The 21,023-nt window shown below is 40.2% G+C and overlaps 1 protein-coding gene across 4 annotated transcripts; it reads left to right on the top strand.

The window, feature by feature from the left end:
* The first annotated feature begins 1,341 nt into the window (after window positions 1-1,341).
* Window positions 1,342-19,746, top strand: UNC93A (unc-93 homolog A). 4 transcript variants are annotated; one of them, XM_053938375.1, is made up of 9 exons: window positions 1,342-1,619; window positions 3,469-3,650; window positions 4,447-4,676; window positions 7,700-7,825; window positions 10,176-10,393; window positions 11,525-11,660; window positions 13,239-13,370; window positions 17,723-18,012; window positions 18,698-19,746. In XM_053938375.1, the coding sequence occupies exons 1-8, from the start codon at window positions 1,533-1,535 to the stop codon at window positions 17,986-17,988; spliced, it is 1,377 nt and encodes a 458-aa protein (XP_053794350.1). In that variant the 5' UTR covers window positions 1,342-1,532; the 3' UTR covers window positions 17,989-18,012; window positions 18,698-19,746. The 4 variants fall into 4 exon arrangements, with proteins under 4 accessions (XP_053794350.1, XP_053794349.1, XP_053794348.1 ...); XM_053938374.1 differs by lacking the exon at window positions 18,698-19,746 and adding an exon at window positions 18,619-18,691; XM_053938373.1 differs by lacking the exon at window positions 18,698-19,746 and having other exon boundaries at window positions 17,723-18,240.
* The last annotated feature ends 1,277 nt before the right edge of the window (window positions 19,747-21,023 follow it).

Here is a 21,023-nt window from a genome sequence, read left to right on the forward strand (position 1 = left end):
AAAATACTGTCCAGTTAATTATGATTTTTAAAACTTTCTTATTATTACTGCTAATGTCAAGAAAGAGAACTAAAATAAAGAGTGCTCTTTGCACTATTCCTGGTTCTTGCCTGTGCCAGAGTGGGTGATAATTGTGCTTTTGTTTAGGATAAGTATTATTCTTACATATTCTCAATAATTTTTTCAATTGTTTTAGACCTGTGACTGCAAATTCCTAGAATGTTGCAAACTTTTTCTAAGGGGTCCAAAACATAAACAAGCATGTTATCACTAGGTGTAAATTTCTTCTGAAATATTGTCACATGAAAATTGCAGGGATCCATAAACCTGAAAAGATGGGGGAAAGTACCACCAGTTTGGTCTAAGCTCCTTGTAGAGGCTTACAAACACTGTCAAACAAGAGCAGCATTGTGATCTCATTCAAGGAGTTTGCATGCTGAGCATAGTAGCCTGTAAAATAAAAAGCCATTATCTAGACTTGCAACATAGAAGTACCAGTAACAATAGAGAATTAAAAGATTATGTTTTCTGCATTATTTCATTTGAGACGATTATAAGGCAAAAGAAGAAAATGAAAAGGCACATACTGCAATGTTCTCCAAAGCAGAAACTGGCTGTGACCTCTTAAATGTTTTAAATGAATTTATGCATTAAAGCTTCCTCCCCTTATCCATGAATGTCCCCGTGGGAAGCAAAATTGTGCCATCTAGTGGGATTTAGACTAAGTCTTAGCTGTGCATTCTCAATGGACGCTGTGGACATCCTACAGACGTGTTTACATCATAGCATGGACGTGTTTGGATCCCACTTTGCTCCCACGTTCAAATCCCTCCTCTGCCACAGATGCAGGAAGGGTCCATTCACCCTGCCAGTCTTAGGGCCAGAGAAGGGGAGGGGAACTTGCTTTTTCAGTTATCAGCTCAATCCACCTTTCTTTCTATTGGCTTCTGCATTGATGAGAAAGATTGGGAAAAATAATTTTCATGAGTATGACTTGGTAAACTTGAGGGGCCAAAGCCCCAAGGTTCCCCTTGAATGAAGGCTGTCCCACTTACCAAGTAGCCATGCTTTTGTAACCACAGTTAAGCAAGAGGTTTGACATAGATTTCAGTACAGCATTTAATCTTTGTCCCTTATGGACTTGTGTATCTTACAGAAAGTGATTTCACAGCTTGCAATTTTTTTCTTCTGTGGAGAGCCATATAATATATTACTTCAGTACTCAAATAGGTGCAGGTGTTGCAAGACACATATACCTCTGTACAAAAACATGATAGGTGCCCTTGGGACTGCTGGCTATTGCTGAGTAACAAGTGAATGAGTAACAGCTCCATAAGAAATTTTCAGTACTAGTTAAAACTAAAGTTCACTGGTCAATCTTCAAATAATTAGCAACTCTCTTCTCTACAAACACAGAAAAAACTGACCTTTTCCAACAAGGCATAAGCTGTTTTTCTCCAACTCAAATCATCCCCTGGAATAATTGGATCAGCTTTGCCCACCGGCAGACCTTTTGTCTTCTATGAATCAACATGGAAAGGAATCTTAAGAATGTTTTGGTCATTTCTTTCGGATTTTTACTTCTCTTTACTGCTTACTCAGGACTCCAAAGTCTACAGGTAAGAGGGGCATCTTCCATTGGCTGTCAGGACAGCTGGTCTGGAAGGGCATCAGGCCTGTGTGTGAAACACATCAGTCTTTCCACGGTGTCTGTGAGGAAGGCATGCACAGTATTTTTTATGAGGTGGGTTAGGACATTAATTTGCTGCAGGTTAATATTCCTCACCCAGATCCACAGCATTTACTAAATATTTGATTCTAGTATTTCTCAAATAGCTCACATATTTGTGTCATGCTACTACTCTAGATCCACAAAATCTGTTTCAATGGAAACAGAAAAAAAATTAACCTGAGATGATTTTTCTCAAAAGAAGATATTACCAAATAGAAAACAATTTGGTTTCTGGAAAGGATTTATTTTGAATATTTCTAAATTGCTAAGAATTTATAATAATTATTATTGTACAGTAATGTGAAATAATTAAAAATTATGCCCAAACAATTAAGTAGTTTAAGTATAAAATAATACAGTAATTTCTAGGATCATGATATAAAATAATAGTAAAAAATATTATTTTTTTAAATAAGGCATTTATGTGGCTTTACTGGCATTAATATCCTAAAACATAGTAGCAGAGATGGGTTTCTAGAATGACTTGAATCTTCAGGTTACCATTAGAGCTCACTTGCTCATCCAAAATAAAAGACTGAGGGTTTTTGTTGCTGTCTACGAATGCTTCTGAGTAGATAATCACAAGTAGAAACTTCTCAGCCTTAAAGGCTCTGCTTGTCTAATGGCTGATAAATGAATAGAAGACATTGACAAGTAACTTCAAGCAGGATATTAGCATATGTATTAACATATGATCATGATCAACTGTATTGAATTTTCCAACGGGAGTAGGAATCTGTATGCCTTAAAGGTGGAACTTGGTACATAACATGATGAACTTGTTTGCAATAATGATGGCTTGACCTCATTTGAGGAAGAGGTTCTTCTTCCTTGTTCTGTACATCTCTCTTCTCTCCTTGAACAGATTTTCTTTGCTGGCATTGTCAGATTCGGAACGCAGGGCTGTTCTGCAAAAACAGTCCCAAAACTTGATTATTTGGAGGTATTATGAGTTGGGAAGACTGATGAGGCAGGGGAAAATAAACCCTAGAAGCTGTAAGTCAGTCCCATCATTTGAAATAGTTGGTTAGAGCTTGGTGCTAATAACAAAAAGGTTGTGGATTCAATGCCCATACAGGCCATTCGCTTCAGAGTAGGACTTGATGATCCTGTGGGTCCTTTCCAACTCAGAATATTCTGTGAATCTGTGAACCTATAAGTACTGGAATATTAAAAATTTTCATCATTCATTTCAATAGTCCACTACCCAGACCCTCCCCCCCCCAAAACAAAACAAAACAAAACAACCAAACAAAAAACAAACAAACAAAAAAAAAACCACAACAAAACCAAAACAAAAAAAAAACCCGGACAGTAAAAATCATGTGACTGTTTACACAACAACCATTCCAATTCTCAAATGCCTTGGCCCTGCTCTAACAGGGACTGTCCTGATCTCACTGTACTGGTACCTGGCTGTCTCCAAGCATGCTGTATGACTGAACCTCATTAGGTTTGCATGGACCCATTTTTCAAGCTTGCCCAGGTCTCCCAAATTAATCCTCTCATTTCAACTTTCAGAGCTCAAGACAAGAGGAGAACTGTCCATAGTCAGAACTAGTCATAGAACTAGTCATAGAACTAGTCCATAATCAGGCTGTTTTGGGGAGATGAGACAGTAATACCCAGCCCCAGATGCTGTGTATCTTTATTTCTGTCCAAAGCCACTCTCTGTACACCACAGCAATATGTACCTGTGATAAAATTGGTCTCAATCACTGTTTTTGTCCCTGCAGAGCAGTCTCAACGCAGAAGAAGGCCTGGGCGTTGCTTCCCTAAGCGTTCTGTTTGCTGCGCTCACCTTATCGTCCATGTTCCTCCCTCCAGTCATCATCAAGAAGCTGGGCTGCAAGTGGACCATTGCAGCCTCTATGTGCTGCTATGTCACCTACTCCTTAGGGAACTTCTATGCTAGCTGGTACAATTTAAATACTTTAAACTCTCTGTTGTGTTCAAACAAAATAAGTAGGGGCAAAGTTCTTTCTTCTTTTTCTTCTCCATTCCTACTCTAGCTCTGTGTTTCAGAGTGGAAAGTTGGATGCAAAAGGTGCTACTTGGAACAAATCGAGATGAATAAATCCAGTTTTAGGTGGACCAGAGAGGTGAAAATGTGCAAAGAGTCAGAATGAATACATCCATCTACCCACCTGAAGCTGCTTCTCTAACTCATATTTGTAGCAGAGATTCAGCTTTGGGGAAAATAAAAACCACAGAAATTTCATTTAAAAGTCAAAAGACTTTTAGGGTTGTTTTTGAAAAGGTTGAAGGGAAGACTATCTTCCAGCCAGTAGCTCTGGGAGAAGCGGACCACAGGTGAAGGCTAAATCCTGCCTAGCTCTTTCTAAAAGTGGATGAATGACTTCTGCTCTCCAACTTCTGCAACCCAGACAAGGGTTGCAACTCTGTAGGGGAAAGTTGTCAATATCCATCTTCTGAAGTGCATCTGCAATTTAGTTCTCAGTTATGAGAAGTTAAGGCACGTGAACACACACCTAGCCAGCCTGGCCTAGGCCTAGTCCCTGCACAGACCTGCATATGCTTGCACAGCCTCAACTTCACAAGGCTGGCCTTTTCTTGGTTCCATGTAGCACATTTATTGTATCATAAAAAGGATGAATCTATTTCTTTGATGTCTATTTTTGCTGCTGGATCTTTGGGCAAATGATTATTATGCTAATGATAACAACTATGCTAAATAAAGTGTTCTTTGGCAGGTACACACTAATCCCTACCTCTGTGATCCTGGGCTTAGGAGGAGCACCACTCTGGTCTGCCAAATGCACATACCTCACTATTGCTGGCACTTTGTATGCTGAGAAAGCAGGAAAAAATGCAAAAGACATTATCAACCAATACTTTGGGATCTTCTTTCTGGTGTTTCAGACTTCCGGCGTCTGGGGAAATCTTATCTCATCCTTGATCCTTAGCCAATCTTCCAACCAAGGTAAAATGTAATTAAAATTTTGGCACTTCTTTCTATAAACATCAACTAGTTCTGGATAGATGAGAGGTAGATTTCTGCAGCTGAGCTTTCATAGTCAGTGGAAACAGGCACTTCAGATGAGAGTTAGCCCATCTGAGGATAGATGTCTGAAATAGATGAGATAAATTTCTCTCTGAAAGTGTCTATTTTCTATCAAAAATCAGCCATAAAGAGAGTTCAGACAAATAGCTAAAAAATATAACACTATTGAATTGTCTTTGAATTCTTCCCCTGTACTGCAAGGCATAGATAGGCTGCAGGCAGTGACAGTCCTTCACATCTGGCTTCTACTAAAAGTGGTTTAAAACAAAAGACAAAATACTGACCCAACCTTTTTGCAAAGCTTGTAATATTGGGTTAGTTTGCTGTTATGCATTCAAAATTGGTCAGACTGGTTGCTGGGCTTGCTGAAAATGAGTGCTCTACAGAGCTGTCAAGAAGAAATAGCAGTAGCTGTTGGCAGGAGCCTGCGTGCCAGGGCTCCTATGCCGTATTTCAGGCTCAGACAGCAGATGCCAATGTAGCTTGAAGAAATCACTCAGCAGCAGTGCCCTCATTTCCCATGCACGTAATTGGCATCAATTTTAAAAGGGTAGTTGTGAAGATAAATTAATATTTGGATGCCACCTTAAAGATTCAAAATGCTGTGGTGTCTTATCTTTGCAGTCTTCTGTATGTTCCTCATCCTCTCAAAATCAAAACAGGGTCTTTCTCCAGACATGGAGAGAGCTTTCCATATGCACTGCCACTATGAGTAGCAAGAAGTTAGCTCTTTCCCATCTCAGTTAAGCAGTATATCCTCTGAAGAATTCTCAAATAGCTACTAGGTTAAAGCTAAATGTCAGGAAGCTGGCATCAGGTTTTAATCTTTGTATCTTTGGATTTATGTCAAAGTAGTTGTCACAAGGTGTGCTACTTACATAGAATTATGCTTCCTTTAAACCTAAGTAACTATAGAAGCACCATTGAAGCAGAATGCTGGCAGACTTTTTCAAGTGCAGTGGAACTCTGCTGACCTGATCCCAGAGCCACATGATGTCTCAGGAGGGACTGTGTTCTGATTTCACTTGCAGGGTAGAGACAGTGGTGCAGCTGTGGGGCCTGTACAGACTGCAGCCATTTGACTCTCCTCTGCCTCACAGCACACATAAGTTTAATAAGAGGAATAAAACACTGTTTTTTGGTCTTGTAAATCCCTTCCTAGTTATACTTTTGAGGATGTTCCTCCAAACTCTAAAGACACTTATTTTTTTGTCTATTACATAGAATTTCAAAAAATGCTGTGTTCCTGTGAACAGCTCTCAAAGCCAAAGGCCTTGCACATCTTCATGACAGTGATGAGCAGTTATAACATGAGTTTCACTGATGTGCCTTCTCAGTGAGACACAGCTTTAATCTAGAGGGAACTTCTTTGCTGGGGCGAGGGCGTAAGACTCTCCAGTCATGCAATTCTTTTTCACTCCTCTGAGACTTGTGCAAAGGCATCCATTCATATTTTCATGTACTTAAAATGTATCATTTCGCTGAGCAGTAGGAAAGATAAAGCATGCATCTGGAGAATCAAAATACATAAAATTCAGACACGTACCTACTCTTGACGTATTGCCTGCATCACTGCATCCAGACACAGCAAAGCAAAGTTACACCTTATGGTAAGACCAGAACTGAAGACAGTAATCAGTGTAAATTACAAGAGTCATCCTTCCTCACTCAACAGTATTATAGTTTTAATTCAAGAGAAACAGTGCAAATCCTGCCTTGAAGCTTGCAGATGACTAATTACATGTGCAGCTTCATCTTCAGATGATGCAGGAGCCAATAAAAAATTTGTTTTACATACTTCCACACTTCAATCATGTGACTCACCCTTTGCATATGGCAATTTTGCTGAAAGTCTGTAGTAGACCATCTGCGGAAGGTCTGTAGTAGTAGTGACTATAATAAGGTAATAATTTTCTTTATATTACTAAATTTTATTTTATGTTGAACCTAAAGTTGTTTATGAAGCTGGTTAGGCAGCTGATTCACATCACAGCAGCTTTGATGGGAAGCAATGAAGAAAAATACACTAAAAGTAGTTACACAATAAGCTTAATTGAAAAATTATGGATCAGCTCTTCCTTAAGGAATCAGCCAAGGTACAGCTGTATTGCCCTTTATTGTGCTTGGACCAGAGACAAATTCTGCAGTGAAAGCACTAAAATTATTGTGTGGGGTTTGGATCATCCTCCTCCTGTAGACAGTTTATTCAGGCTTACACTTTGGGTTATCTTTATTCTTTACCAATAGGGTACTGGAGGAAGTGGGCACAGTGTGCTGGTGAGTACATGTGTGTTTGTGGCTTTGACATATGCCCTGCACAAAAACGGATAGGACTGCACAAAGCAAAGGTCTTACTCCAAACCCTGCTGACCTGTTAGTTTCAAGAGTGCTCTCAGAAAATTATAAAGGCAGTAGTAAAATAATAAAGTCAGGAAAAGCAGACTATTTGGAAGACTGCAATACTGAGTAATCATAATTTGAATTTATGTATTAAAAAAAAAAAAAGATGTCTCGAGGTGGTTTCTGTCCCTATAACATATACAGAAATTATCTGGAGAGGGAAAATGTGGGGTGGCTGTAAGAACTGAAGTCCATCAGTCCCTTGCTGGTGTAAACTTAGAGACCTATCTCGTGAGGTATTATGATTGAGAGATAAAAATATATACCCAAACTTTGAATACTGGAAAATGAGCTTGGATTCAGATTTCAGCCTCTAACATTAGACCCTGTCCTCATGTAACCATTAATTCAGTGTCTCCTTTGTTTCTCTTAAACTAAATTGTTGTGTGTTAAATGGGGATTCTGAAGTTAAATAATCAGAAAAAACTTGAATCCAGGACCAATCACTAAGCATTGGATTCCTTATATCCTCATATCTTTACACATAGTGTGCTCTTACCTTATCTCTTCACTGACCTGCCTTTCTTTTGGTTCTTAATTAGGGGAGATCTCAGAAGAAGACCTGGAATGCTGTGGAGCATACGACTGCCTGACTGATGCCACTAACAGCACTGGGTCAGAAAGACCCTCTGACTCCTTAATCTATACACTGGTGGGGGTCTATACTGGTGAGTAGTCCACACAGTCTTTAATCAGTATCACTGATGGAGAGCCTAGTACTAGTGGAATCTAGCATGGCTTTGCAGATTACATTTCTGACTTTCTCCTTCAATCCAATTTGCTAAAGGAAAATGAGATACGTGACAGCTATAAACAACTCCTTCCTAAATAGTTCTAATGCTTTTTGCCAGAGCTGTATAATTTTTATATAAAGGAGAAAGATATTCTTTACCATTTTTTCACCTGGAATAAAGCTGAAGCCCAGTGTGGTAACCCCAATTCAGCCAGGCAAATTGGCATATCTCCCATTTAGTAACTACAGCTGCTATAGACCTTCCTTGCACAAGGCTAGAAAAAAATTAAATACAGGAAAGGATAGAGGAAAGTATCTGGTAAGGCAATGTGCACCTTAGCTCTGTCAAAATATTTTCACAGCCTCTGAACATAGATGTAGTTTCTGTGGTGAGACAGAAGCATAGAATTTGTCACACACTCCAACAGTGTGTGTGATCCAGGCAGGGCCAGGTCTCAGTGTACAAGGGCATTGCAGAAAATTCTTCCTCTGTCCCCATTCTCCATTCATTATTGGTGGGAAAGTGTAAAAAATATGCCCCCAATCTGCTCCCAGAATGTACTGGAGCCTATGACTTTCTGCTAAAGGCATGTTTGTCTGTAAAGTTTAAATTTAAATTTGATGACTAACATATACAACACTCCCTTAGGCTTTGTGCATGCAAAGTGAATGCAACCCTGCTTCATCCTGACCCTGCATCAGTGGGGTTTTGTTTTTCTTTTAAGCTCTTAATAAAAGAGATGTCTTTTCTTACCTCAAGGGAAAGTAACTGGCTAAATATTCCATTCACAGACATTTTTAAAATGTGTCCTCAGTTTGGTGGCTGAATACTTATTTTGCCCAGCTTGGGTGGAGACAGTAATGGATAACTCTTCTGCTGTTTTTCTTTCTCAAGGACTGTGAATATTCCTATTTATGATCATACCAACCACTATTAAGCCATGCCATTATCTCTTATAATTGCTCTTGATTCATTTAACATATTTGTTATATATATTTTTCTGAAAATGTGGATGTCCTGCTCTCACCCATTTAAGTCCAGCAATTAGTCCATAAGTGTTAATAAACATTCTGGCAGAACCAATAATGACTTGAAACATGAAGGATTTACAGCTCAGCCACAGTAGAGAACCAGGATGCTGGAGAAATTCTAGGAGACATGGATGAAAAATAATAAGCAATTAAAAAAATGAGGCAATTTATTGTAAATGTGCTGATGTATTTGGATATTAAAAGTTCACAGTAGAGACAATGTCCATACACATAACATAGGGGTACATTAAAAAAGCAAAGTGAGTGGAAAGAGGTGCCTGGTTCTCATCTTACTCTGAACTGTAGTTCTTTCCATGGATGGAATTCTAGTCAGCATAAGTGAGGAAACATTATCATGCCCTGCATCCATAATGAAGCAATCAGTTGTGAACCGATGGTTGTCTCATGTATATTATGAAGCATGGTTATCTTCTTAATAGCACAAAAAAAATTGTTTTGATTCTCTACACAAGCAACAAATCTGGACTGATAGATGCATGATCATTTTCTGATTAACTACTCTATATACTCTTTTATATGCTGCTTCTGCTCAGAAATTATGGGTTTAAAGCTGTAACTTCCATCTTTTCAAGTTAACTAGAGCTGCTCACTATCATCTTCAAAACAGCATATATTCCATACTCAAAGCATGGTTCTGAGCCAAAAAAAAAACAAAAAAAAAAGGCACAACATATACTGGGTTTCAAGGCAGCATTTATTTTTCTTTCCATGTATTTGAAAGAAGAGCCCCGCTAGCCATGAAAACCTTGGCACTGGAAGTGAATACTCCTCTCTCTTGTTGATTTAAAGCCTTCTGATAGCTCCTGAGGGAGCTGTTTCTGGCCAGCTCCCATCCCCATGCCCCTGGAGAGCCCTGGAAGGGTGAGCCATCACCCTCTGTGGCTGTGCAGCTGGCCTGGCGGCTGTCACAACAGGCCAGCCACAGCTAAGCTGAGGGGATTTGTGAGTGCACAGCTGTATGCAGGAGATGTGAATGTAGATCAGGCCTTCTTGTTTATACAGAAATGGCCTTTACACTGAAGCGGAATCTGAGGCAGCTGCCAAAATATCCCACAGAGAGCTAAACACCAAGTCAGAACAGTAACAGCAGCAAGCAACTTTCCATCATTCTTTCAGCATTCCTCAGGTTTTCATGATTTTTTTTTTGTGGGTTTGTTGTTTTTGTTTTTTTGTTTTTTTTGGTTTTTTTTTTTTTTTTTTTTTTTTTTTTTTTTTTTTTTTTTTTTTTGCAGCTAGTGGTGTGCTAGCTGTGTTGCTGGTTATTATATTTCTGGACCAGATCAAATCTGACCAAGCAGAGACTGAGAACAAAAAACTAGAGGCGTCATCCTTTTGGTCTACGTTCCTGGCAACTTTCCGTCATCTTAAAGATAAAAGACAGTGTCTTCTAATACCTCTGACAATGTACAGTGGGTTTGAACAGGCATTTCTTGCTGGTGACTACTCAAAGGTACGGATGTAAATGAAAATATATTTCTGTCTGATTTCTTTGTGCTGTTGCGTCTTACTATTATGTCTGATCAATATTTACTTGTCAAATAAAGATGTTTTTAATGATGATTTGTGGATTGCAAAATTACCGCTTACTTCCACGTGAATGACCTCTGAGTGACATCTTCAAACAGCAGTAAATACGTCTCTTGGAACAGCCTCAAAATGAATGCAGTAGAGAGCTTAATTCACCAGTGGAGGCCACAGCAGAGAGCTACAGGTTCAAACTCTTCACCTTGTTGTAAATAACAAACTGGGAGAAAAGCCAGAAGCCAGCAAAGCTTTCATATCTTCCTTCCTCTTCTGGTTTCCCTAGAGCTTGTATAAATGCAAGTCAGCCACATTCCACATATTTTATTTTGACAACCTTTACGGTAAGAAGGCCAGTCCTCAACATGGCTGGCTGAAAGCCCTCACCAGCCACTACTGCAACAGGTCCAGAGCCTGACAGATTGAAGTGATTGAAACAACCTCTGCTCCTCCAATTTCTCGACAAACCTAGACATGCAGCAGGTGTGTTCTCCTGGCATTTGTTGAGAAAGCCCCAAAAGAAAGAGGGCAACCTTCCTGAGCTGCTTCTTTCATGCTTAAGGCTTTCAAACCTTGCATATAACTCAGATGGAAAGGTGCACTTGTTGCTGTGTTGGAACAGATTGAAAGGGGTACTCCATGGCAACCTCCACTGGTTATATGCTCTTATAGAAGAGGTCCTCTTATTTTTTGGGAGCTGCTCTGTCATGACCAGAGTGTCAATTGTCAATTTTCATCTCCTGGGCTAAGATTGGAAGGGCAGAAAATTCCTAATGCTACTTCCAGGAGTTTTATTTGTACAGCAAGAGGTGCTCAGATTTGTTCTGCTTGTTATTCCCCTGTTTGCATGGCATCAGTCTGATTGGGAACTGGGGTAGCAAAGTTGCTGCTGAAGGCCAGCTATGTCAATGCACCAGGGACTTGTCAGTAAACTCTCTATCTGTGCTCTTTTTATCTTGTCCACTCTGTCTATTTACCAAACACTCAGGCTAAGATCTTTGAACTTTAGCTGTTTATTTTTATCAAAGAAAATGTGACACCACTATCCCTTCTCTCCCAGAGTTTTATGACCTGTGCCCTGGGGATACACTACGTTGGCTATATGATGATCTGCTTTGCAGGCATAAATTCCCTCTGCTCTCTGCTCTTTGGAAAGATCTCCCAGTTCACGGGTAGAAAACTTCTATTTGCATTAGGTATGTAAAGATTTCTTGAATGACTGATCACCACATGTAATCACATCCACTACTCCCTCCTTTGCATGTACAAAGGGATAGCTTACTGTCAGCTTTCAATTAAAACCAAAGTCAGTCTAGAGGCAGACTTCACAAACTTCATTCATGAGAAGAGAGGCAGCTCAGCTCACAGTTAAGCACTGTATTGCTGTCTTTGCATCACTTTGCTGGTGATGTAAGTTCAGCCTGCTTTTGAGGGCTCTGTCTATGCAGAAAGTGCCCTATAGCTTTGATGCTTTATAGCTGTGATGCAGCCAATGACAAATGATCTTACAATTCAGATGCTGAGACTTGCACTATCATAAGTAGGATTTCTCCACTGGGCTGAAACCTCCTCACCCTTATGGCGTGAAAGCAAGTCACTGTTGACCTGAGACTCAGGAAATTACAAACTTGGAAATTTGAGTGAAATTTTAGGAAGCATTTTAAAGGTTGGCCTGCTGTCTTTTTTACTACCTGTTCTATAGGGAGAAAAGTAGAAGAAAGACATGTATCAGGCTAGAATAATTTAAGAGCTTGTGTGTGGGACAGTAATTTTCATGTTGCCTTGAGAAAAGATTTGCATATTTAAGAACATCTCCCCCTCCAGAGAACATTGTTCCAATGAGTAATGGAGGCATAAAAAAATACCAATAAATATTTCTTTTGTGCCTCTGTATGCATTATGCATATTGAAGTGGACTAATACCTTATTTCCACTATGCAATAATTTGTATTATTAGAAACATCACTGAATAGATCAATATGCATCAAGACATTCTAGGCATATTCTCCACAGGAAATTTTAGACCTGGTCAAGGAAGAAGAAATTTAAAGCACTTTCTGCCATAGTCACTAGCTCAAAGATTCTTCTGTCTGTTCTAGGTGTGTGTCTCAGTCTATAAAACTCAGATATAAAAAAAACCAAAAAAACAAAAAACCAAAAACACCTAATAGTAGCAATAAACAATTAAATCTCCCCCAGAACTGTAGTGTTAGAAATGGAAGACCTCTGAAACTCTCAATTCTGTTTAGTGGTCATTTTACTCAGCCTGTGAATGTGCACCTGTGTGTGTGTGGTGGGGGGGAAATCTGTGACTCATTTACAAACTACTTTTCAAAAGAAAGACCCAAAGCCACCCTTTAGAAATCCTTAATTGTCCCTTCTGGCCCTAAATGAAAACTTCATTTAAGACAAGGAGAGCAGAAGGGTGTTTGCTCCCCCTTCCCACATGCCTCACATGGTGACTGCAAGCCTTTCAGAGGCTCCTTCTCCTGCTCAGTGGTTCGTGTCCTTTGGGCTACAACCATATCAGCACTGAGGATCTCTCAGCTCAGGACACTGCTCAGAATTATGAATTAGACACTGTCAAAGGCTTGCATTGTCTTGTATTTCATGTGATATCAAATCTATCAGCACAAAGTTCAATGAACCAGAAAGATTTTAAGATAGCCTTGTGGTTTCTTTGGGGGTAGAATAAAAAAGTGTTATCTACCATAATCCGTCCTGATTATAATTGCATCTATATTTCTCTTCTTTATTTCCTTCTAAATCAACAGCTGCAGTTCTGAACACAGGCTGTATAATAACAGTACTGCTCTGGAAACCTGATCCCAAGCAGCTTGCTGTGTTTTTTGTAATCCCTGGTCTTTGGGGCGTATCTGATGCTGTTTGGCAAACACAAACTAATGGTAAGTCCCAGTGACAATGAAATGTATTCTCTTGAGATATAAGAGTCTGCAGATTTGAATCTATGAAATAATGCTGCATAACAATGATAGTGGCTTTAAGACAGCATCCAAAAAAATGTTAACTCATTGGAAACCAGAAGAAATAGAACAAGGTGGGAGTATGAACGCAAAATACTCATTGAACCAATTTTTCCAAGATGAAGAGAGAAGAATACTGCAGAAGATGGTAATGGGTATTCAGAATAAATATTCTGGAGGAGTATAAGTATTTCAAAGTAATTTAGAAACTAAGAAGAATTATACATTTAGTCTGTCTTTTGCAATAAAGGAGAGCACTCTGGATAAAAATTAACTCAAAGCTCAGCAACAAAAGAAGAAGAAAATTGTCTGTTATGAGATATTGAAAAAAAATTTAGGAGAAAACCACAGAAAGCAATATTATGCAGCCAAGTAACTTCATACAGCTCTGATTTACTCCATTTCAAAACTCATAATCCAATGTGATAATGCATAAGTAGGCAATAAAAAGGAGCAAGGCCATGGGGCACTTCTCCTTTAAGAAGGACTAAAAAGCTAGAAATCTTTAGCCTGGACAAGAGTCAAGTATGGAAAGCAGTCAGTAAGATAATTGATTGTATGGAAAAGGTGACTTGAAATTCACTGTATCTCCATAATTACAGGACTTAGTAGCACCAGACAAAGTTATCAGGCAGAAGCCTTTATAGAAATCAAAATGAATAGCATTTCTCACACAATGCATAAGCAAAGTATGGAATTCATTGCCAAAATTTTAAGCTGGAATTATATCACATCATTACAAAATCACTTCAGGGGAAAGTGCTCCTTTGGGCACACATCAGTATATGCGTCTTGGCCTTCCTTCCTCTGATCCCTTTGGTTGTTTCAGGGCCTTAGAAGATTTCACCCACTAGCTAAAGTGTCATGTTTCTCCTGGAGAGCCAGATGGAAAACATGGCAGTCCATTGCCTGGCACTGACAGTGATCTCCTTGCAAGCACATGTCCCTGCCTCTACACACAAGGGCCAGCATCCTTCTCTGCCCCTCCAGCAGCTCTAGCTCATATCCCCTAGGGGAGAGCTAGTACATACATCAAGGGACACCCTCTCACCATCTTGCATCCTTACCAGAGGCTTGTGCCTTAGGTAAAAATTTTAAATCAGTGCTCTTGATAATACTCAAGGTCATGGAAGGACAATATCAGGGAGGATTTGCTCTCTCTTAAGTAAAGCTGTTCATTCTTTGCCTGCTTCTTCAGTCACAGTCTTTCTAACTGCTCTGCAAGCTTCTTCCTAACACTTTTGAGAACTTGTCTTAGTCTTCCACTGGGATAAAGGACCTGTCCTTTGTCCTGCTTCTATCTTATCCAGAAAGTCTTGTCCCTGGATACTGTGCTTCTTTCAGCATCACAGTGGGGTTAGGGCTGGAAAGGACCTCTGAACTTCAACTCCCTTGCTCAAGCAAGACACAGGCACAGCCACTTACTCAGGACTATGTCCAGGGAGACTTTGATATTTTCTAGAGAAGGACACTACACACCCTCTCTGGGCAACCTGGGACAGTGCTCAGTCACTGTCATAGTAGAAAAAAACTTTCCTGATGTTCAGAGGAAACCACATGTATTTCAACTTATGCCCATCACCTCTTGCCCACTTTTCTTGAACACCACTGAAAAGAGCTGGGCTTTGTACCCTCTCTTCTAGGATTTACATACATTTGAGATATCCTTGAGGAGCATGTTTCCTCAGTAAGGTCCCTGCACAACTGACAAAAATGTACCTGAGGCCCACATTAGGCAAAAAAGGGTTAAGTACAGAGGACTTAAGTGTTGGAGAGGGTGGCTGAGAAGTGACTGTAGTTTCCAAACCCCCCAGATGAGGTAAAGACAGTGGACAATGCTTCATGCTTGCTTGATGGTGAATGAGCTCTGCAACTATGTGACAGGATTAATCTCTATTTACAGCACTCTTTCAGGTCATCGCCATTCCCAAATTCCTGCAAGATACTTGTGAAAATTTCACATTTGTGTGAAATTTTTCACTTTAGGAAAACACCCAAATGTTCTTTTTCCTTGCATAGTGTCTTTTTTTGGTCTGTACCTTACTCAGCTGTTTCACAGCTCCCATTTATAAAATTACACAAAGTTCACTTTGTCACATTGTCACAGTGAAATATCAAGTGATGACATGAAACCTTAATGAGAGGTGCAGGGACATTACCCCACAATGCTGCATCCCAGAATAGGATCTTCAGTTTGACCTACCCACGTAGGACTAATTGTCTTATCTCCTTCAAAAATTTTATACAGATGTACATCACATAAGAAATTCCCAGCATCAAAGACTATGAGGTGAGATAAGACCTCCAAAATAACCTTGGTTTACAAGGTCTGTGGTCCTTCCTTTGCTAAGCTCCCACGAGTGCTGCTTGGGCTCCAGTAGATTAACCAGTGAATACATAAATGGCACAGTGCCACATACTTAAGGCATTCTTTGGTTTTTGTGCTCCTGTGGATACTTAATACTCGAGTACCCCCTAGAGGAGATGTAGGCTCACGGTGGATGAGTCACTTCATCTTATAAAGTTTTCCTGACATGTTTGTGTTCATGTGTGGATGTTGTCACTTATTTCCAATGAAAGCTACTTCGTTTCAGAGCGTGTGGTGCTCTTTCTTACCTAACTTGAGCACAGATGGTGATATTACCCACTGACAAAAATTGTACCTGGAACCTAACAATTGTGTAGCACGGAACTATCAGGTGGACTACAGTAAAAGCAAGTTCTTTCCAGGCTGATTTGTGTATTTAGAAAGTATATGAGTCTAAAGAGTGAATAAACCCAGACTCAAATAATTTCCAGCAGTCCTGTTATATACCCATGCCTACTAGTACCAGGGGAACAAGTAGGAAAACAGGCATTGGCAAAATCCAGGATAATTTCCATGGAAGTGAACTGTGAAATTTCAGAACTAGCAGCCTCTCCACTCACTCAGCCCAGCAGATTCTGCTGAAGCTCATCCAGGCAATTTGTTTCAAAATACCAAACATGTACTAGCTGAAAACCAGACAACCCCTTTAGACACGGAACTGCCATGGCATCAGAAACCTTCCTAATATCTTTCCAGAAGATAACACTGGGCATATCAGGGAATTAGTATGAACAACATTTACTTTTTCATTTATTACGTAAAACTATGAAGGACTATCATATCTACACTCCACTCAGCCAGTTTAATGAACCAAGTACATCTTGTTCTGCACTTGTCCAGATTTTCCATCATGCCTAAATTGAAACAATTCAGTAAATGTCCTCTTGCAGTCATCAGGACACATAAGCTTTTTCATACAGATGAAGTCTCCCCCTGCTTAACAAAACTGAAGGGGTAGTTGAGTCTACTCAGATTTCCAGAGAACTTTGCATTCCTCTTTGCCTTTTGGCTGAATGTACATATTTCAAACAGATGTGTTGTTAGACAAGTGGATGAAAAGAGTCAAAGTTTATTATATTCTTCTGCTTCCCTCTGCCCACACCACATCTGAGTCAGAGTAAATGCCCTATTCTTTATCACTGCTGGTGCTAGCTCATCACCCAGAGGAAAGCAAGCTCTCTCCCCTTCCCTGTGTGCTTCACTAGTCAGACCTGGAGGCTGGAACCCCTCCCTGGATCCCAGTGGTGGGTGGGCAACTGACTGAGCTCATTGGGAGCTTCCCAGTGAACACAACTGCATTAGGATGATCAGCTGAAGTGAGTCTCTATGTCAAGTAAGTTTTCCAGTTGCTGCCTGTATGCATCAAGGATATTTTCTTTGCTAACCCATCCATGAGCTGAAAATTTGAAAACATGGTTGATTAAGAGAGACATGTCTTACCTGCATACTTCATCTGGGCCCATGTTGTGAAAACCTGTAAGGAATTGGTATGAGCTTATCAATAGTTATACATAGAGACTCTACAATGTCAAGGCCTCCTTTTTCTCCTTACTTACTTGTTCATGTGTGCAAAACCCTTGACTTTTGTAGCTAAAAGTTTGAAAAAGAAGTCCTGCCATCTTACTTCAATAGATCACATCCTTTCTTCCTCACATTTTATTCCCCTTTTCTTCCATGTTTGATATTTTGTCATGTTTGTTTTGTTATTTCACTTGTTACAATGCACAGAAGCACAACAATTTTTTCAAGACAATGCTTGTATTTTCCTTTCTCTGACATTTATGAGGGAGTGTCTGTCTTCCCCATTGTGCTCTATTTATTCCCTTTGCAGAAAATATGTGGTTTCAGATTTAATCTTCACAAGGCATGTTTTTGCTTCCTTTCTTCCTTCCTTCCTTCCTTCCAGCACTTTATGGCATTTTATTTGAGAAAAACAAGGAGGCTGCCTTTGCAAATTACCGTCTCTGGGAATCAGTTGGATTTGTCATCGCCTTTGCTTACAGCACCAAATTGCGAGTCTACGTCAAAACGTACATTGTCCTGTCTGTGCTTGTGCTGTCCATGGTGACCTACGGAGCGGTGGAATACCTCGAGGCTAAGAGCTCCCCTGGGACACCTGCTGCTACAAAGAAGGAAAACAGAGGACCCCACTCCCAGGAAACACACATGTGATCCAACAGGGTCAGAGTGATGGAGGTAAAGCAAATTGGCCAGCTCCTTACAGGCATGTGTCCGAGGGTGTTCCAGTGTGTACTGTACCCAGAAAGATGGTAAAGGAACAGATTTCAAGGCCATTATAATGCAAATGTCTCAAGAGTAAAAACCTCCTTTGACATTTCACCTTTATAAGGGAAGATTATCTGACTTTACCCTTTCATGCAGATGACCAACTAATTAATAAAGTTTTAATAAATGTAAACAAGATTCCTTAAGTCCTCACCTTTTTGTTTCTGTAGATAAGACCTGGTAGTCAGCTAGCTTTACAGTCAAATCACATGCAGAATGAAAGAAGCAACTGGGGTTGCTCAGTTGATTGCAATTAACACACATAATTTCGTGGAACTATTAATTATAAAAATTTATGTAGTTTTTATGTTGCATTCTTTAACACCTGCTGTAAATTATGTCAGCCTATAGACTGGCTATATCTGCAGTTCATACCTGCACACCACAGAATCAATTAACCACCAAGTCCACCAACCTGTCTTAGGTCAGCAGACAGCTGTGAATCTGCCCATGTCATTTCTCTAACTCTTTCTCTTTTGATTTTCCTGTCTTAAAAATTTCTGTCACCACTTACAGCAACTTCATCCTAAAAGAGATGCCTTCTACAAGACAAAATACTTCAGTGATTATGACCTTGCCCCACTTTCCCATCCAGGGAAAGAGCTGTTTTCAAGAGGAGCAGCCAGACCATGGGGAACCTCACCATGAGAAGAGAGCAGGTACAATGTACAGACCTCATTACTGGTAATAGCACATTCAGATTCTCTGTGTGAGGCAGACAGCACCAAAGGAATTGCAGACAAATGCTCTTCATGTCCAAGACTAGTGCTGCCTCTGGAAATAAACTACATATAGCTAGCTAAGTTGTTGCCTGCCATGGAGATAACTTGAAACTACTTCCTCTCAGTTACTCACCACAGCAGGAGGATGAGACACCACACGGTGTGACAACAATAACACAATTTGTGTGACAAAAATCCCCAAATTGTTATGTCTTTTGAACAGCAACAAACTTCATGCTACTTTGCTGTCTTTCTTATATTTCTGTTCCCAGCCATCTGGACTCCCCTTCAGACTTCACTGGTGTTGATTCATGGCTTTTCACATGATGAGCTTTTTTCCAGGTCTCATACAATAAAGTAAAAATCATTACGTCCTACAGAAAAGAAGGTGACAGGTGGGCTGCCTCACGTGTGTAGCTTTCTCTTACACCTTTGCCTTGTCAGCTCAAAGACATGCTGTTGATCTCTCTGTTGGAAATACAAATGGCAAAACTATTGCGGCTGAAGGATCCTGACAGCCTCCTTTCTGCCCAGCATGCACAGATGGATATTCTAGGCTGCTGCTGATTTTCACCCCACACTGCTTCCCTCTCGTAAAGAAACAGAGCATCGTGTTTCATTGCATCTCTGAATCCTCCTCTGATTCTCTGTTACAAAGTGATGTTCAATGGCAAGTGAAGCAAAGAGGATTTCTGAGGTCAATGTCATGATGGAAAACTCATCTGTGTGAATGTAATAACTTTTTATTTGTAACAACAAAGAAGTCAGGATCCTGCTACATGAGATGCTCTACAACCTCAGAACAAAAAGATGACCCCTACCTAGACACTATATAGCTTTTTTTAAATGTACTTTCTCTTTTTACTTCTGTACTGAGTCTGGTTGGGATGGAGTTAATTTTCTTTGTAGCAGCCCATATGGTGCTGTGTTTCAGATTTTTATAACTAAAACAGTGTTGATAACACACCAGTGTTTTGGCTATTGCTGAGTAGTGTTTGCATAACATCCAGGTTTTCTTTATTTCTCCACTCTTCCCCCTCAGTGAGTAGGTTGCAGGTGCCCAAGAAATTGGGAGGTGGCAAAACCAGGACAGCTGAGACGGAGTGATGACAGGGATATCCCATGCCACATGAAGCCATACTCAGCAATAAAAGTTTGGGGCAAAGGAGCAGGAAAAGGTGTTCTGACCTTGTTGAGGACCTCAGTATCACTGACATTGAATAAGCACAGGAGATAGGACATTATGGCCTGTGGTTTAAAGAGCTGGTTTTCACTCTTGATTTTTCACAGGACTTTATGTAGTCATTTCCTGAATGACAACTCTTCCATTGCACAGGGACCATGAGGAAAAACTCTGTTACCTTGGGAATGAAAGCCACAGCTCCAGGCAGCAATGCAATGAACGTGCTTTTGCCTGGGACAGGATGAATATAAAGGTGCCATCAGTCTTGGATATGACTTAAACAAAAATTGCTACTTACATTGTTATGCATGGCCAATACACAGTTATAAAACTTATATGGTTTTGTATATTGGAAAGACCATAGGGATTTTGCTGCATAGGATATATAAAAAATATTTAGGCAGCTAGCAACATATATTCACTGAAATGCACGAAAATAAATGATAGTTGAGGTTGCTGTGGCATGAGACATCTGCTCTCTCATGGCCAAGAAAGACTCCACGAGCCCTGCTTCAGTCTAGCAGGCAGCAAATAGCACAGGTCTGTCTGTGCTGCGGGGTGCAGGCAGACTCACCCTGCTTCACCACATTTCACTACCAGACAAGCTCTTACCTCACCCCCAAAAACAGTGTTCATTTTGCAGTGAAACAGTAACTTTTATCAGTCTGACTATGACTGCGTGAGGTTAACAAGAGCAGGTGTAGCCACTTCTTAAAGTAAGATGGAAGTGAACGCAGGTGATTATGATACAAGAGATATCTTGAAGCTGTGGGAGCTCCATCTCCATGAGAATGTTTATGACAAATTCAAACCCTGGCTTTTAGAACTCAACCAAAATCCAGCCTTGTGTTTAGGCTATTCCATGGATGACACTGTGGGAAGAAAGCTTTTCCACAGTACTGCTGAACTGCTGAACTACAAGCAGATTGACACTTCCAGGCCAAACCAAGTAGCTGGGATGAAGGCTGGCAGAAGACGTGTGCCCTGGAGCGAAGCTGGTGAGCGTGCCTGGCTTA

The sequence above is a fragment of the Vidua chalybeata genome, chromosome 3, assembly GCF_026979565.1.
Source record: "Vidua chalybeata isolate OUT-0048 chromosome 3, bVidCha1 merged haplotype, whole genome shotgun sequence".
Lineage (NCBI taxonomy): Eukaryota > Metazoa > Chordata > Aves > Passeriformes > Viduidae > Vidua > Vidua chalybeata.